Raw genomic sequence first — 20,137 nt, forward strand, 5'->3', positions numbered from 1 at the left:
TCTCAGAAGCTCTCAAAACATGTGGTCAGCAGTTTGTCCACTAAAAGGATTGTGCCTTGGAATAATTTAGTATCTGTTTCTTCTGATATTTTTCGTATGCTCAGTAGGTAAAAAACACGTCGTAAAAATCATCCTGCAGTTATGCAAAACTATAGTATCATTTTGTACAGTCTTGCAAACTAACAGTTTAGAGGAAGAGTATTCATCCACAGAGAGTTTGGGAACTCTGAAGTATGTAATGTAAATAACAGAAAATTAGTATCTCTTTAAAGATGTAGGCTATTACAGCTTGTTTTTAAGCTTTGATTTAACCCTTTATATGATTATTCTATAGTGCTCGCAGTCTTGCCAGGAGAGCGTCTACTTCTGGCATGGCTTCTCGCTTAGAAGGAGACCCGACAGGTTCTGTTTTCTTTTCTTTGTCGCTTTCTCCATGACAGGCTTCCTTTCTCCCCACGGCCTTGTTCCATCCTGTAGAAGAACTTGTTTCCACATCATAAGTAACTTCTTTGGTGACTGGGCTTCTTGTCAAGTTTAAACTGATACTGTGGTGCGAACATGACTTCTCTAGTTGTCCTTTCTGGTTCTCTGCAGAAGATAAAAGAAATAAACCTTGTTTCACTACGAAAATACTCAGTTTCAATATTTTGTTATATAAAAAGACCGCTTGATCAGACAAAATTTTACATGCAGATGACGTACCAGAAGAAGTAAAGGTTTCCAAGGAGGCAAGACAAAAAAAAATTACCACTTCAAAAGCAGTAGGCTTGGTACAGTCTTTAGATTACTTCATTAGATTAGCATCCATATTTCCTACAAAATCACAGATAGAGCCCGACAGGATCCTCCCTTCTTACTGGAGTCAAAGAGAAAACAGAGTACTTGGCACTCCTCAGTGTCTTCCAGAGTTTTATCTGGTTTTCTACATATTTTTTAGACGTTAAAATTTTAAAATGCATTTTAAAATTCTATTTAAATTTAATTATCCATTGTAAGAATTCTTCTTTCCTTTCTGATCTTTTAGGCAGCTAAGTAATTTTAAGAATTTGCATAACTTGCCATTTTTTGCGAAACATCACTGGCACTGACTGTCACAAGAAGTTCCACTCATTAAAAATCTAGGAGCTTTGCTGGATTGACATGTATTAACAGACAGATTTCTTTTTTGTCTCCCCCCCAAATGAGGTGACTGTTCTCAAAAACAGCGTATGAGTGGTCCCTCTCAGAGATTAGATCTCAAACTTTTTAAAAACAGGCATGCTCAATATTCATGTAACCTTGAGCAAGGCTTGAAAATGGCTTCAACCAACTTGACATGACATTTAAAGTTTTTTGGTTATTCGCTGAAAGATGTTCCATCATCCCAATAGTAATGACTTTGGAGCACAGGCAGTCACTCATGACAGTGTGTTTTATGTGAGTGCTGCAAATTCCTACTGAAAACAGCTTGTACATTAAAAGGCAGCTGCTGAAGATATTTACTGCACTGTCATTCCCTGACCAGGGGCTCTCGGTGATGGATGAGGATTTTACACACTTTCTTGGATAACCTCAGCAGATTTTGTAAGTTGAATCACCTTTTGGCAAGTGGAGGAAAATAAATATCATCAATCTATAATCTTCCAAATCAGATAAACAATTCTTAATTAAAATTTGATAATAGTTAAATTTTGCACTTAGATGAAAAATGTAATTTCTATTTTGTGCTATGGAAAATAATTTGACCCTGAAGATGCAGCGGCACACATTTCAGTTTTCCTGAATCACAGGAGGCCAAATACTAGGTATGAAAACATCTTTTTAATTATATATAATAAACCCATAACATATAATTAAAGTATCCCTGTTATTTACACTCTTAAATATCCCATTCTATTTAAATCTTTATATTTATTGATTCTGAACACGTATTTGCAGGCTGATAAAAGCATGCTACATGTATCAATATACCAAACACTAGCTGCACCATATCCCTTTTTGTTTACATTCAGTCTAGGGGCAGTGGGAAAAATAAATAGTGTTTTGAAAATCAATACTTTTTTTTAAAGTAGGAAAAAACATATTGTCATATAATCAGAGATTAAGTATAGGTGTTGGACTTTTTAAAAAGGCAACAATAAATTAGGCACTGAAAGTAAACTTCTCAAGCATACCAACACCCAAATTCTAACTACTTGGCAGTTCAGCTAAGTCTTCCATTCAAAATACTCAAGCATGATTACATAGGCATGATGACCTAGACTGAATAATGGAACGCTTATGAACTGAGGCCTTAAAGTAAAATCCAGCAATATTATTTTGCCCAGTTTCTCATTGAGTGTGAGGAGCAGAAGAAGGTGCCTGAGATTTAGAGCAGCAAATAGTCTAAGCAGGGAACTGCTGCAAGTTAGCTATTAAGAAGTAGCAGATGTTGGCATCTATCTAAACTCAGTTCCTGCTTTGAAACTTGGTAACTGATTTAACCTTGCAGAAAGGTGTGTCCCATAACTTGCTGCCTACAATCCTGAATTGCTGTGTGGGGATAGTGACTGAGTAAAGCTGAGTACAGATGTGTCTTCCCTCCCGCCCCTTAAAATAGCAGCAATCATGTTGATATTTGTGACTTTCCAGGCACAGACTAATGAGGGGAACATGCCACTTGAGGGACCAGAGTCCTTCCCTTCAGTCTGAGGGGTCCTGCAACCACAGGAAATGCGATTAGGAAACTGCCTTAATCACTGGCCAGTTTATGTGAGTAGTCCTCGTTTCATCTGTTGTAACTCCTGTCCAGCGACGAACCCATGATTCACTGGAAAAGTCACAAAGTGTCCTGTTCTTAACACACGACACTTTACGCTAGTGATCAGCAGCACTTCCTAAATAATGAGAACGCTTTGGTCTCAGCCATGCTACAAAAAATACCGAGCAGCTAGTGTCAATTAAAAAAAAAAGAAGATTTGGACACGTATTTTATCTAAATCCAGTTTTACTATCTCGAAGTTGTTATTTCAGCTGCTTCCTAAATCAAGAGGCATCTTTACTCCATATGTTCTTTCAACCTAGGAGGAACTTCTCCATACAACACTGCTATGCCGAAGTGCAGGTGCAGTATCAGCAGATGTGTTGGTAGGCAGTTCCCCGCGTAGTAAACTGGCTATTGTGAATCCCATTCAGAAACATTAAACTTTGCTAGGCCTGGCTCAGAAAGCACACATATTTACTTACAGTCCTAGATTTCACTTTGGTAAATATGTACCTAAAGAATTAACTGCTGTAATACTTAAGGTATGTATGCTGCTGGTGGCATTCTTGGAGTGAAAGATCACTTCCATTTAAGTCAAAGGTTAAAATTATTCAGGTAGTGGCAAGATAACAAGTCTCACTAATTCTTCAGAAATATTAACACCTGCCCTGCCAATTTTTTATTTTAATAAAGCAGGAATTAATTTGTGTTAACCCCAAATTCTTAAACACTCTGTACTGCCTCACACACTGATTCAAACCTTGCATGTGTTGGTGGTTTGGTACCCCGCCCGTTCCACAGTCATGTCTTTGGATTGCTGCCACACCTCTCTCAAATCCTATGCTCTAGTGGTAAAACCTGTAACTGTTAAGGTGGGTGGTTTAAAAAGGCCAAGCCTCCTTGCATATGAATTAAAAACCACAAGGGTGCAAGCTGCTGCAGGTTAGCACGTAACTTTGATCGGGACAGTAGAAGAGCTGGACTTGTTTAGTTTCGTGTGATAAAGGCTATGAAGGATGTAGTTATTTACTCTGAAGAAAAGCCCCAAGTCAAGTTTAACTGATAAAGCCAGCACAAGAATAAACACCCCTTAATATGTCTCTATTAGAAACTGAAAACTTGTGAACCATCAAAGTAACGAAGTTTCGGAATGCACATACATAAAAGTGAGAGCAAAAACCGCAAGCACTTATAAGCCGGAATTCATCTATTTCTGAAGACAATATTTGATGTGGCTACCTGCAACAGCAGGAGAAGGCTTAGTGACACTTGCCGCTGTTTTAATCCTCTGTTTCTAGAACACGGGTACCCACAGAAAATCCACAAATCATACAGATATTAACAGACTTCTCCCAAACTACTTTGAACCATTACATCGCGTACTTACACAGATTTACTTTATGTTTTGGCAGTAAACTATATTTGAAACAAATTGCCAAATAAAATAAATATATTTACACACTTACAGACCTTGGTTCAAATACACTTTTAAAAAATCGAATATAACAAAGTTATAGAAGGTTAAAAGAAAACTACTCATGGAAAAGCACTTCTACATGAAGTCTTGTTAAGAAGAAAGCTTACATTTCTGGAGATGCACTATTTGTCCACCTACTGTAGCAAGGTGCACCTTCCGGGCAGTAGCAAGACAAAAAGAAATCAGACATTAAAAATCACTGGACAAACACAGAACTTGTTGATTTGCTGCATATATTCAATTAGTTGAAACAAATTTCTAATGTTTGGTCACTGTCAGCAATCAAAACCTGTCATTCACCTTTATCATAACAATCACTACGCAGATGAATAAAAAGCAAAAACTTTGAATTAATATTCAAATTTTCTAAATGCCAGGGTGAGAAGACATATACCCATAATAGTTTTGACTTTACTGCTACTGAGTGCTTCCAGGCATGGGTTAGGCAGAAATCGCATTGTACACTACTACAGTCTCAGTGTCCAAATTCTTTGACATTTAAATCTTTTTCCTTCCCTTTGTTCAGTATCTAATTCTTGTGTGTCCTTCAGACCTATTAAAATTCAGTTTTTGCAGATATGAATTTCCTGAACATTGCTGTTAATCAAAAACATTTCAAAATCATATTCACATAACCTAGAGCCAAATAGCTACTATCATCTAGACACAAGTCTTTTAAAATTACTTTGATTAACAGCAATGCTCAGGAAATTCAGTTGACAGAAAATCATGCTTAATAGCTTTCCATAGTTTAAACGGTGTCCCAGCACAGAATAACTTATAATGACATGCTTATAATCTATTAAAGGCTACATATTTTATATTCAGAAAGAGGAAATTGTGCACTAGCATGTGAACAAAAAAAATCAGTAGTATGAGACCCGCCTGCTGTGAACCTGGGAAAGAAAAATATGATCAGTTTGATCCTGCATAATACTGTTATACATTACCTTTACTAGAGAACAAAAATGATTGCAAGGGACTCACTAAAGTAGAGATACAGATTCTTTTAAAACAACTAACAAATATTTAAAATAAAAAAGGACTTTGAAAAGCTTTATTTCATCGCACAGTTTCTCAATAAAAGTCTGGATACTAAGGACATATTTAGTTTTTATGTAAATACTTGTACACCGATTGAAAAATCAAGTTGCAAATACAATAAGAAGAACTGCATTACATGGCATTATGTGCTTGTATTACAGTCATACATCTCAATGTGGGGCATGACAAAATCTTAACATAAGAAAGAACAATTGCCGCTACAACCTCATTACATCTTTTACCAACTTAACAGGGAAAAATGCTCAAAACCCCAGCGGAATATTTCCAATCTCTACAGCTTGTGCTCCATGTGCTCCACTGTATTCCTGAAGCTACGTCTACGCTAAGATTTTTCTTAAGCCCACGCACACTCACCAATCTTACCATCAACGCAAATTATTTTTACATTATGAGTCATGACTTGCATGTGCCAGGAGATGTTACGAGGGCATGCCCCCCTGCCAGATGGCTTGGTAAAGGTAACAGCCCTGTCCACAATCCTCATCACTGGCCCCCCCAGTGCGGTGCCATAGTTTGCCTCTGGTCCCCTGCCCCCAGCTCCTAGAGCTGAAAGTCAGGGGAAAGCTACACCACCCCGTTGGTGCTGCGCTCACGTGGTTTCCCAGCACAAGAGCACGGAAAAGAGCACGTGCTTTCGACAGCAGCGCGATGTGCTGATTCTGGACGCAGCCGCACTGCATCCTCATGAGCTGGAATGCTTTCAGCAGCCCAGAATCCGTCTGGAAGTCCTGTCCACCTTGCACAAGCTGCACCATCAAGCACATCCCAAATGCAACCTTACCAAGTACCTTCAGACCATGGTCACATACCACGGGCCTTGTGAGGGTATCGGTGTATACCCCCACACGCTCCATCTAAAGAAACAGAAGCCCTTGAGAACTTAGTCTGGAGATGTTCCTGAAGGTTTCTAATACCAAAGGATAAAGCATTGCTCGTGCTTTGCTGAAGAGATAAGGAAAACAGTGAAACATGAACTACTTTTTCTGATGTAAACCAGGCAACACTGGTTTATGCTTCAGCTGGTTGAGATTTACTTAGATAGACTGTTGTTTTGAAGGCTGAATACAACCGCTGCTGGTAAACATTTTGAGGACCTCTGTTTTTACGTTCAGGACAAGGTAGAAGTTCTGAATTCCACTTCAGCCGCATCCAGCTTGAGCCGTAAAGTGGATAGCTGTACTGGGTGCAGGTAGCAAAGCTTTGGTAGCAGGGCACTGCAGGGGTGGCCTTGGTAAAGAGAGGCCAGGGGTTGCCCCGTGCCAGACACAGCCGGTTCCAGACGGCTCCACAAGACCCACGACAGGGCACAGCTGAGCCCATCACCCCCTTGTGCCACGTGTTCGCTCACTGAAGGGATGGAGTGTAAGCTGCGGTGGCAACAAGGGAGCAGGAGAGGGGTCTAGAGCAAAGCCGAGCCTGAAGAAGTAGGAGGAGTGTGGTTTCCCTAAGTGTTTTTGTGCTTTTTTCGGTTTTTCTTCTCAATACCCAAATCAGTAGTGACATATATATATATATGTAAATTGGCAAGAAATTAATTTTCCCCAAGTTGAGACTGTTTTGCCTGTGACAGTAACTGGTAGGTGATCTCTCCGTCTTTATCTCAGCCCACGAGCTTTCCTCCTCCTGTTCTTCCTGTTCCCCTCCCCAAAGGCAAGACGGAATGAGCAGCTGGGTGGGAGGTGGGCCTGAGGCCAGCTCTACCACAATAGCTTTGAGATAAGAGGACTCCATCTGTCTTTCAGCATTCCCTATTTTACTTTTCCAATTAAAACAACCCACCTATTCTATAAACTGTCAATTTTAACTTCCAGATTCCAAACTCTTGGTTTTTTACTATCAGAAATGTCAAAATGAAAATAATTCTTGTTTTCCTCTCAAGTAGGAAATGTGGGTCTTTTTTTTCTGCACTGACCCCTCATTCTTATTAGGGCTTAAGATACGTGATAGTTGGGAGCCCTGATTTTTTTCAGGCACCCATCTTTCCTTAACATCATTTATACAGCCCAAAGTTGGCCTTCTGAAATCCACTCCCAGGCCTTGGCGTTAGAACTTCACAACACCTAATTATCTTTCTTAAAAGCCTGCCCTACCACCCAGAAGCAGAATTTAGACAACATATGAGAGACTGCTATAGCTAGACGGTCCGTGTCTATTACATAACATCTCTGGTAAAAAATGGGATAGCTCCTTGCTGGACAGTGTAACGGAAAACACTTAAAATACTTTTTATTGCCACTTTTTATTAGTTTCATAATTTTTCAACAATTTCTGTGACTGTCAAGGGTAGGACTGGAGAATGCCCCTGAAATGTTAGAGCGCTGTATGTTGTTACAACTTATTTCAATTATATCCCGCAGCCCCAGGCCTAACACCTAAAGGAGTGGTAACTTTACTGGAATGATCTTTGCTTGGTAAGCAATTTGTTCCACCTTAGTATTTCATGCTAAATGCTCACAACTTGACTAATTTAAAGCAGACAATAATTAATGAGGCATGAAAAAGCGCCACTGATCTTCGGAACATTTAAAAAAAATTTTTTTATGCACATTCCATTTAGTAGTTACTGCTGTTCTTTCTTCAGTGTTGTGTTAAACAGGTGTGAAAAACAAGGAATAAATACTAACCAGTAAGCTCAATTTAGATGAGACAAAGTTTCCAGAAACAGTCAATACAGGTTTTATTGTTCATTTCAAATGCAAGAAGAGAACATGTCAGCACTAAGTGAGGCTAGCATAGAGGAGTTACAGAAACTAAATTTAGAAGAAAATCGATTACAAACTGTGAACAAACTAATTCCTGACAAGAGAAATTATGCTGGACCAGCTCCCTTTTACTTGGCCCTAAAGCAAAGCCTTTAAAAATTCTTTTAATCCCTTACCTACCTACATCTTCTCAAAGACTACTTTAAGCTCCTGTTGATCACTCCATTCAATCTTTTTCCTATTTTTTCCAAATGTACTTTGCATTTGCATTGAGTTGGGAGCAATTTCTCTGTTTAATATATTCTCACCTCTAATATGGCAATGACTTTTGCTACAAGAAATGCAACTTTAAGTTACAGGGATTTAAACAAAAGTCTTGAGTGCCTGTCAAGATGAAAAAAGAACAAAAGTGTGGATCAGAACACTGACAGAAATCACCCCAGGTTTTCATGTAAGTGAAAGAAGAAACCTCTGAAGGTGTCTGACAGCTAATTCAGACTTCAGAGTTTGGCATCCTCCCTATTTCACTCTGAATTACAGTGGATCTTCTGTGTCTTCTCATGCATCTTTCCCCAGATGAAGGCACATTTGAGAGTGTCCCAGGAAACTGCAAAATGGAAACTTCCAAATAGAAGCCTACTTTGTGGCCATTATTAATTTTTAGAGCACATGGTCTGATCCATTCTTAAAAAAAAAAAAAAAAAGTGTAAGTCTCAATTTCAAAATAGATAAATAATTTGGGATAACTTCAGTAGCAATAAAGAATAAATGAATCTTCTTATTTATGTTGGGATGAGGGAGTTAAAAAGATAAAACTTGATCTACACGGATACCCAGTGGCAGTGGGTCTTCAGGCAGCGGCCAGAAATGTTATGCAGCCTAGGTGTTTACGGGATTTCTCTGAAGGTACAAATAGGATAAACGTAAACTTCTTCTCTTCTTTAAGTCAGGAAACAATCAGGAAATTACAATGATAAAACTGGAAGTTAACATATTTAGACTATTTTAAACTCCTGAAACGTGGGAGTTCGTTATTACTTGTCTTTTTACTCTGTTCCCAAGTATATCATTGCTTGCTATTTCAAAACCACTTTAGAGTTAACAGAGTCAAAAACGATGACGGTCTAAGTTAGTGATCTGTGACAAGACACATAGAGGTCCACAGTCTAAAGCTATCTCTGACAATAATTTATGTAGATCCCACATACTAAACTGCCACTGATGCCTTTGAGCAGTAGACACATTTAGTCTCCAAACCTGTCTGCACAGCATCTACCTGGAGATGAATCCTGCTTTCAAGGTACACTTTGATAAAGAATTTCAGGAATATGCATATAGATTGCTGCCATCAAAAGAAAGCCACTGGCAGCTGCAGTTGGTAATGATAAGTAATATGCTGATGAAAACAATAAAAATGGACAAGAAACACACAATTTGTGTCTTTTTCTACCAAGTGTTGCGGAAAATAACACAGTAGCAAGCCTCCTACCTCTGGAAAATAAGCTCCCAACAAATCCAGACAAGAAAGCAAGTCTTAAAGACTGACCTGATATTTACAAGATTCTACTCACTGTGGTTCTAAATAACCTTGTTGTTTCTGTTAAGTATTTACTACCTAGCATAAACATTTAAAAAACCCTATATAACTATGTCTAGCAATTGCCTTAAGAATTTAACACTAAATTATTTCTTATCCACTATTCTTGACATTAAATGTTTAAAAGCTATTCCCTAACTATTCTAATAACTGCTACAAAACCGTACAATTTGTATTTCCTAATTTTAGCCCAAAATTCCATTCCCAGGCTTATATCAGCAATCAGTATTAGCAGGTTGCATTGCCTGAAGGTACAGCACAAATAATCATTAAGGTCAGGTCAAACCGGTCAGAAAATTGTCTTTCCCTCATCACCTGTTGCACTTGTCTCCTAAGGAATCAACCTGCTTCTGAGGGAAAGGGAGATCTACAGAGTCCTACAGATGTTTTTGGGAGCTGCATAAAGATAAAAGGCTAGCGATGAAAGTTAATTTGGTGAGTGTTAGCTTTAACAGTTCAGCAGAAACATAGTTTTCTCACCTTCCTGTAACAGGTACCAGACCGATGTCTGAGGGCAGTTTTTGCCCACACAGGTCATGGTCACAGTGGGCTGCTGGTCACTATTACACAAAAGATTGCAAGAATAGCATACAGCTCTCAGGCTCTTCTCATTTTAAAACGGATTTTTAAAACAAGTCTCTGGAGGGAAGCAGGGTGACAGAGCAAGCTGCATGCTGTTGTTGCTATGACAGGCGAGAGCGTAGTGATTTACTAACCTGGAAAAGTATTCATGAGAACTCCAAATCCTAAGTAGATCGGAAAAAGATTTACGCAACACTGATGTCAGCTTAAAGGTATCTGTGCTTTTTTATAGCATGGGTGCTTCTCTACAGGACAGCAGCAGATCTGATTATGAAGTTTAGCCTGGGTAAACTAACATCCACGGTTGCCTTCGAGAATACACTGGAGATGGGAGGAAGCCGAAACATCTCAGTAGCTTTCATTGCTCAAGCATTATTATTATGGGCCTTCCTTTCCTCTGACAGCTCTGCAGAAAACCGTGAACAGCATGCTATCACGGAGACTGAAACTGCGTAGCAGGAAATAGTACATTTTCAAGAAGATCCTCACACAAAACTAAATATTGGGAAATAAAGGCAGAGGAAAAGTGATTCATCTTCCCCTTGCTCTGCAAGACTGCATATATATTCCTTTGACAATTCCTCTCTCTCTCTCTCTCCTTATACGAAGCTCTAATTAATGCTATGTGCTTTCACTTAATTATTTCCTCTCTTTGGGCCTTGCTCACGTGTGGAGAGAGATGGGATATAAAAATTGTTTCAACTCTGCACATGATCCAGCCATACACGTACTTGACACTAACAACTGTACTTTGCAAGTGTGACAAATTGCTTTGAAAAGCGACCAGGATTTCAACAGACTCTAAAAGAGGAATTATTTTTTAAAGATGGATTTTAATGACTCTTCCAAATATCACTGAATTATCATATGAGACAAATTCAAGACACGTTGTCACGGGTAATTAATCCAGTCATTGCGAATTCAAAATGGTGTGTTTAACATCATTAATGGTATGTGTTTTTCATGTGATGAACATATTTACTGCCCCATATTCTAACAATTAGACTCTAAGCAGCCACTTCGGTATGTAAGAAACATCAGAAGCAGTTTCCTCTTTTCCTAACCAATTGCACACAATTGCTGTTTAGCTATAACCAGCTAACAAAAGTTAATGTTGCTAGGTAAGAGAGGATTTTTTTAATTTCAAGAAATCTAAGCCACAACACCACTTTGCGCTTATAGAAGAAACCTCTCTATCAGAGAGGAACTTAGAAAATTTTACGTAGAATATGACAAAGTTAAGAGATGCTGAAAAACCAAACCCTTTACACTTGCTGAGAAATCAAGGCAGAAGGCAGTAAGACCTCCCAAGCCACTGAAACAAAGGATTACTACACATGGACTTGGTTTTCCTTTGTCTGTTCTGACTTGCGAAGCAGCTTTGCAAATGCGTTTAGCTCAAAAGGTGATATGAAAAACAAATGGTTAGAGATGATCATGGCATATTAATTATGCAAAAGAAGCCAAATCGAATTTAATCAGAAACAGCAGAGTCCAAACAGGAAAAATCTTCTCTTTATTTTTTTTTTTTTGACAGAGACGGTTAAGAAAACATTTATGGTAATGCCAGAGCATCTGCTGATTACAGTCAAAGCTGCAGGACGCCAGCATTAAATCACTGAACCATCTTGACGGCTTCTAGGAACTTGACTGTCATTCTAATAATAATTTGCTGTGAAATTGACTCAAATCTGAAAATTAGCCAGAAAATGTTTACAAAGAATATAGGTAAGAGTAAATAGAGGATACAAAATCGATTTGCATCTGAAAAAACATATCTAAAATAGATGTTTGGCACTCACATTTCAGAGCTCCATGTAAACTGTTAAATCTCCAAAAAACACTAAGTTCTTTAAGAACAGAATATAATTTTATCATCCATTTCCTATTGATTGTGACCTATCACTTCTTTTGTTTAGAATGGTTAGCATGCTTGTTTGTTTAATATAAACACAGATTAGCCATTTGAAGGCGGCCTGCACCATTTAAAATCAATTTTTAATTCCTGACACCTGAGGAATCTACACAGAACAATATACCTCATTGTAAAGCTTTAATTGATGCATCTATGTGCTGCAGAGGGTGATTACTTGAATGATAAGTATAAGAGACGTGTGATCTGGTTGCTAAGCAAATGTGAGTAAGAGAAAAAGCCCCAAGAAACGACGTAACGATGAATCAAGGTGGGATGACAGGATAATTATTCTATGAACTGTCATGTTGAAGGACTCGCAGAACATTGACCTGCACACGATCGCACATCAGAAGATTGCCTGAGGGGTAATTAAAATGATAATACACAAGTCCAGTCTGTCACAAAGAGAAAAATATATCCTTAACTTCTTTCTCTGTAGCATGCATGGTCAAACGCGTTCTGACATTAAATGTAAATGCTCGAACAGTGCAAGAATTCAGAGGACAACAGATTACAGCAAAGACCACTTAAGTTAGCATTAATACTTTCCTTTCTTCAGTCACTATGGGCATTTACCTAAATATTGTTCGCACTATGACACATTAGAGCATAAAACCTGTGAACTGACTTTCTGCAAGAAGTTGGAAAAAAATGTAATCCTTTCAAAATATGTTTAAGATTGCAACATAATACATTAAAAAAGAATTAGTGTTGTGGTGGGTTGAGCCTGGCTAGCAGCCAAACATCCATCCGGGCTCTTGCTCACTCCCCTTTTCCACAGGGTGAGGAGAAAACAGAAGGAAGGCGGAAGACTCGTGGCTAGAGATAATGACAGTCTAATACAGACAGCAAAAGCAGTTTGCTAGCGAAGCAAAATCAAGAATTCATTCACTATTTTCCACCTGCAGGCAGATGTCCAGCCACCTCCTGCAAAGCAGGGCCTTGAGTCGCCTGGGAAGACAAATGCCACAGCCATGAACGCTGCCCCTTCCTCCTTCTTTCCCTGAGTGTTGATTGCTGAGCTTGACATCGATGGTGTGGAGCATCAGTTTGGGTCAGCCCTGCCGGTTATGTCCCCTTGATGCCGTTGTTTACTGTATCAGTTTACATTGGCCTACACTCCTCTACCAGCCCAGACTTTAGCTCCAAGCACAAACCCCGTGCCCACATCCCAGAAGCCTACTCTGCGTTTCCTTCTGGCACTTGCACAATGCGCAGACACATCTGAACTGCCTCTAAACCAGCCATCGTCACTCTTGTTCGCGGCACAAACATTCTTTACACTGTCTGTGCTCTCCAACCTGCTTTGTGGGTGAATTTTGCCAATTGTGTGGAATCACTGACGGTTACTACTTTGCAGTTATACTGGCTCTAGATGCCTACTCAGCGTAGACAAAAAAAAGCCACCAAACAACCTATTTTCAGAACCGAGCTAGGCTGTGATGGAAACCACTTGATTGCTCAGAAGAAAAATAAACTCAGAAATCTCCTGACTTCCCCACCCCCTCGTTATTTCCTATGTAATTGAAGATACTGGAAGACAGCCACTTAGGAGAAGTTCTGTGGACACTCTTCAGAAAACTAAGACCACTGAGAATACCTGAAAAGATTTTCAGGAACACAAGGTAAGCACACAATTTACATGTACATAAATTCACACAGCCAGGACGTTCGCAGGCTACTCTCACGTTGTATATAGGCATGACGATTGCACAATTCTAACAAGAGAAAATTCTTTTTCTCCCACCATATCTTAAAGAGATGCTAAAAACATCTTTTAGGAAACACACTACATATATTAATTAACATAATGACGCTTCTTTCTAGAACGAATATGTTCTGTAAACACATTGCAAGTTACTCATGTTAAATATGCTAGAGTTATATTCCCAAATCTTTTCTAGCATCTTCATTAGTGCTCATTTCAAAAGAGTAATGCTATACCCAAATAGCTTTAAATGCTTAGAAGGAAAACAAATGCTATTGAAAAATCTCCCAATGTTCAGCAGCTCACTGTGGTCTAAATAAAATTTATTAAAATGTATATCTCCAGCACAGAAGTATTAATTTCAAAGTAACGTCCAATAGAAGAAATACAATTTTCAGTTCTATGTAATAAACTAATAACACTTACAAATCTAGATTCTCAATTTTAGTCAGCAGTATGAACAGCAACAATTCAGAAGAGTCCAAAGACATTTGTAAAAATTTTGGAGCAAAAATACTAGGCCAGATATTTATACATTTTTACTCCACAAACATTGTAACTGAGAAAAACTATGGGGAGGGAAGCGGAGGAAAGAATATGCTCTACAGCTAAGAATTCAGCTAATGCAATCAAGAATTTATCTCTTAAAATTGTTATTTATCTCTTAAAAATATTTAAAAATTTATTTATATATGTAAAATTAAATTATTCTTTATCTCTCTTAAAAATGTTTGCTTTTTCTGAGCTTACTAACCACACAGATTTTTTTTTCCATAAGTTAAGCTTAAAATCAGGACAGTTTCAATAAGCTGATGTGGATATATTAATTTAACTCTTTTGTTATCTAAGAATATACAGTTTAAACCAAAAGGTTGATTACATTTGTGTAGGTGCATTTCCCTTCTCTTTAAACTAACAACAGGGTTTTTTGTGGTAATGAACACCCTAAAATATTCTCAGTTAAATTTCAAATCAGAAACCACAAATATAACTGGGCTTATTATAACCTACAACTATGAAATACATATAATTTGTTGACTACAGATACATATGCATTGCAACTACATAAACAAACCCAGCTCTTTTCTTCAGTGTTGTATAAAATTATTTAAAACAAGAGCACGTTTAGTCCTGCTTGCCCTTGTGCCTGACCAAAGGCTGTTGATCCCAGTGTGAGATTCACTGGACCAAACAAATTTGTGCTGGTTGCCTTAGGCTCCCTTCACTGTCAATGAGGAGAAACAGGCACGTCTAAACTGCGCTTCATTTCACCCTAATGTAGATACTTTAAACAGGTAAAGAGAGCTTACGATAATTAACTCAGACGTGAACGCCTGCACGCCAGACATCTCCAGGTAACTTCTGTATCTGGAGGCTTCTGACTTCTGACTGCAGCAAAGTCTGCATAAAAGGTGGCCTTCCTAGCCTGGACAGTGACAGCAGATTGTGGAGATTCTACATTCTCTCTGAGGGAGGACAGAGTGCAGATTCAGGGATGTTAAGGCCTTACACAACATTATGGGTATCGATCTCATCACCTATTTAACATAAGCTATAGAACTTCACAAAGCTTTTTCCGGATGCATGAAGAATAGAACTGAAATAAATTATATTCCGGTTACTACCATGAGTAGTTTTGACATAAACAAGGGAACTCTGTTTTGCATAACATATTTGTACAATATACTGACAAGAACTGTGGATGTGAAAGTTGCCATTATTAAGTACGCAGCTCAGCCATTAGCAATCACAATTTTTTTCATTTTTAAAAATCCTTCATGTTCACTAACCTTTTTCTTAAGTAGACACAGATCTTATAGTTGTTTAGGTTTATATCTCTTACAGACTTGTGATACCCATACTTTTATGTAGCTTTGCCACTTTCTGACAAGCTTGAAACACACTCTGCATTTAAAATCAGGCTATAAAAAAAATGGTTCCTACTTCTGTACTGGTATACGGAATCCTACCCTTCACATGAAAATCATCACTGCTTTAAATTGAAGTTGGCTTAGATTTAGTCCTGGCCACGCAAAACTTACAAACTCTACTACAGTATATTCAAACTTCAGAATCTCTCATCCACGGAGGACTAAGTGTGTAAGTTTAGTCTTTAGTGATGAAGATATAAATGTGATGCATTGTATGGCAAGGCAATTCTGTGATTTTTACATATTATCCAGTCCTGCGTGTTTGAATTTTTGTTAAGTAAGATAGCTAGCTTAGCAGATAAAAGAATCAAATGAAAAGTGATTTGAGTCCCATGAAAATATTTTACGAACTCTCAAAAAAAAAAATCTCGTAACAGTGCTTACGCAGAGTATGCAGCACGTTAAAAAAAGGATAAAAATAGTATGCAGTCATAAAACCTATAACAGCACCTGTTATTCAACATTACTTTAATTCATATACTCTCATTACCATTCAAAATAAGCAGTAAACAAAATATTTTCATTAGATCATATCATCATATTTTATGCATATATTAAAGATCATTTGCCTCTCACTTGTAAACGTACTAAATATGATGTTAAATTTGAATTATTCCATAAAACATAAAGCCAAAGAAATAGTAAAGAAAAGCTTTAAGGTTCCAACATGGGAAAGGAAAGAATAATAATAAAAAACAACACATAAAGGTATTTCTGGTATGAAATAATTACATACATTTACTTAGGATTCAGTCTTTTGAAAAGACTATTTTGATTAGTCTTTTACACTATGTTCCATCTTCCATTGAGAAACTAGTCCAAATGACGAATGGACATCAGAAATAAAATAGAAATGCCATTTCCCTCATCAGATTATACACAGCTCCACATTCTTTCATGCATGTAGGAATGACTGTGATACATAAAGATCCAGCTGAAGTGTATTTCAAATTTAGGAGACACCTTTTTTATAGCCAAGTTTATAAACTATTTGTAGGTAGCTGAGATTGTTTTGTGCTGTCCTAACTACACAAACTACATAACTTCTGAGTGCAATGCAAAGCGTGGGATGTTGTCTACAGATTCTACACACCTGGTAGTGCTGCACTTCACTACAATAAAATCTTTGCAGAGTATGGTAGTCCCCGTGCAGAATCATTACGCCTGACTCTGCAGGACAATAAGGGCAAAGAGATTGTACTGTCAAGGGACTAGTCAAGGGAAAAAGGCAATCTTCAGAGCACAATTAAAAGCACATACTTCAGATATCTATTGCCTTTTTTCGATTAGAGAGAGAGCCTAGCTTAGATTAGTTTTAAATAGATAGTGAGGGCAGGCAAATCAGATCCTATGTAATTACTGTGAACGTTATTTACCTGCTTTGCATGTATCTAAAGCTGCCTGAGAACTGCCAGCTTTGAACAGCAATTTCTGACCAATACTCTTTAAAAAAATGTGGTTTTTTTCAAACAGAAGTGGTGTATATAAGTTGGATAGAGACATGGGTTGAAGTAGCTAAATGGAGTATATGACAGACAGACACCGTTAAGAGTAGCGTTGTAGATGACTGCGGGCTGGCTGTAGAGGAGGCACTGACACCACTTCCCAGCTAGAAAGACTGGCAAATCTTGGACTGGGAGTCCTCACCTGCCATGGAAACTTTTCTGCTATTCAGAGAACAGTGATTCTTGACTGCTTTAAGGGCAACATGAACGTCGTCAAGAGGAGACTGTACTTCTTGTGTTACTTCGGTAACAAGGAACTAGTTTCAGCTGCAGTTCTTGGGAGGACTTCATTCTAAATCAGGTCATCACGAGAGGATAGCTTGCCTTCTAACCCTGGGACCTTCACCAGTTCTAGTTTAAACCAACTGTTTTCATTTGTAGTTGGTTTTTAATGGCATTTAAGACTTTTTTTAAAAGATAAATTAGTAAAATAGTTAAATGTAATATAATTACTGTGAGATACAGTTAATGATATATATTTATATATAGATATTGACTATATATGAATCAGCACTGGATGATAAAGCATCTTGGGAAGAATTAATGTAAACACAATGCATAAGAGAGTTATGGAAGATCGTTTTCAGTTGCATCTGATAGCATATAGGGAAAGGAAGGATAGGGAAAGGCAAGACATCCACATTTATGTTTATATAAATCTAGGGCTCAGAACAGCACTTAAATTTTGTGCAGACCTATTTGACTTGGGGACATGAAATTCGCTAAACAGGAGTGCTGAAGGGGGGTTGGACCCACAGAGGTCCCTTCCAACCCCGAACATTCTGTGATTCTGTGATTCTGTGAAGTTACAATACAGTAGGATGTTGAGTCCACTTTAAGAAAGCGTTCACACTTTTTATTTTGAAAAAAACATTGTAGAAAACATATAAATGAAGAAATCATAAAACTATGAAAAAATCTCTTGATGTTATATATTTTTTACTGATGCTTCATAATGCTTCTCTTTAAGTCTAATTAAATGTGCTTTATTATTACCAAAGCATGAGATTTCTTTTTTTAATTGGGTTGCAATTATATAAATCTAGATATAGACTCAGGTAAGCACTTTATTCTCAAAAATACATTAAATACATCTTGCTATATTTATTAAAAATAAAGAAAATATTAAAAAATGTTACTGAAGGGTAAAGCAGAATTCAAACTGTTTCATTGAATAAGTGCCATCATATTTCAAAAAATAACAATGAAATGCAACGGCTGATTGAAGATAAATATTCTCATATTTCATCCTCACAAATTGAAGGAAATCGTATTTTAATCTTTGTAACTACTTTACTAACAGGTTTTCTTCCTATTAATAGGAAACATCACATTTGTCCTCATTTGAAAATTTGGTCTTCAGTATTTAATATCCTGTGTTTGATCACTTGGAACTCCTTTATTATGCTTTTTACTACAGAGAAACATGGGTTTATAGTAGGATACATACTGTTGCAAGTAAGACTGGTAGCTGTATCACCATGCATTGGTAGCCAGATTTTTTTAACAAAAGAAATTGAGCAGTAGGAGGGAAAACGTCCTTATTTAAGACTATAAGGAATACTCTAATAGACAGAAGCAATTAAAAAGATATGCACTAGTACACCTTTTAGAAACAGGCATTGGGAAATGTCTAGTGTCCAGTGTTACAGACATTAGACATCTTCCTGTGGAAAATAACCCTCCAGAGAAATGAAAAACATGCAAAACACAACTTGCTCTGGATGATACTGTATATGAAGGATCTTCAGTTCTTTCAATATCAACTTTCATCACTGGCCATAAATACGTTTATTATAATTATCACTGTGCTACCTGATGGCTTCCTACTTGGAAAAAAAAATAGTACTCTCTTCATTTTCACTGCATTTATTACTTTTAAGCAGTGGTAAGAAAAAATAATTTTACAAAGTAAAGAAAACCATGCATAACTGCTTTCCTTCCCCCCAAAACAACAATAATGTAATTTAAATAACTGCTTATTTTAAAATATTAATATTTAATTTTATATATATATAGCTTTTAGTTGATTTCAGTTAAAAGAAATACCAGACACTTATTAATGGTGCATAACTGTAACGTAAAATTAGGAGCAGTTTAAAAACCTGTCTCTTGACGCAGTTACTGTTTCACAACAGGAGGAATAATTTCTTGTAGAGTGACATGTTCCCTTATGTCACAGCTATTCTTCCTTTATAAAAGCTGTTACTTTGATGGGGAGGATAAATGCTTGCCATATATTACTATGCAGTCCATTACAATGGGTTCATTCATATTTATAATACAATCAGTGATGTTGATGCGATCACTTTAGACTTCACTGTTATTTCAAACAAATCCATAACTGAGAAAAAGGCAGGCTGTTGACAGGAGTTAATGCAGGTTTTACTCTGTTTACAATTGCTTTCTAATCTACTAAATGGCTGTGAAAATTGATGCACTGTTAGAAGTGCTTTTATACACTACTACAGATAAAGGGCTGTTGTACTGCAGTAATCTCTGCAATGTTAAATTGAATTTTCGACAGTGGGTTTTTTTTATTTTTCCAATTTGAATGTGACAAGGTAGATTAGTCAATTTATGGTAAGCTTAATTCCATCAATGCAAAGCATTTTTTCCATCTTTATTAATTGAAATGCCTATTACTGCTAGGAAAAAAAAAAGTTAGAGATAGAACTTGTAACTATCACAATATGTACTTTAGGGAAAATTTCCCAGGGGCCAAAGCATGGGCCAGAGTCGCTAAACAATGCAAGCAGATTTGTGATGTCTTGAAGCTACGCAAGTGAATCCTCAGTAGGTAAAGCATAGGAGTGGAGCTTACAGAACTGCTCAGCTTCCCATGAAGGCAAACAGATTCTGCTTAAACATCACAAAATAAAATTTAGGATTGGATGATTTGCTAATAAATAACTTTCCAGTGGGATTATAGG

General features: G+C 37.4%; 1 protein-coding gene across 1 annotated transcript in view; it reads right to left on the reverse strand.

Annotated features, from left to right (window-relative positions):
- Positions 1 to 276: 276 nt before the first annotated feature.
- Positions 277 to 20,137, reverse strand: part of DIAPH3 (diaphanous related formin 3) — a 266,117-nt gene continuing 246,256 nt past the window's right edge. The window contains exon 28 of the mRNA XM_075432939.1: positions 277 to 588. Coding sequence (XP_075289054.1) covers positions 329 to 588 — 260 coding nt within the window. The 3' untranslated portion in view covers positions 277 to 328. The remainder of the gene's footprint in view (positions 589 to 20,137) is intronic.

Source organism: Opisthocomus hoazin, chromosome 1 (assembly GCF_030867145.1).
Source record: "Opisthocomus hoazin isolate bOpiHoa1 chromosome 1, bOpiHoa1.hap1, whole genome shotgun sequence".
Classification (NCBI taxonomy): Eukaryota; Metazoa; Chordata; class Aves; order Opisthocomiformes; family Opisthocomidae; genus Opisthocomus; species Opisthocomus hoazin.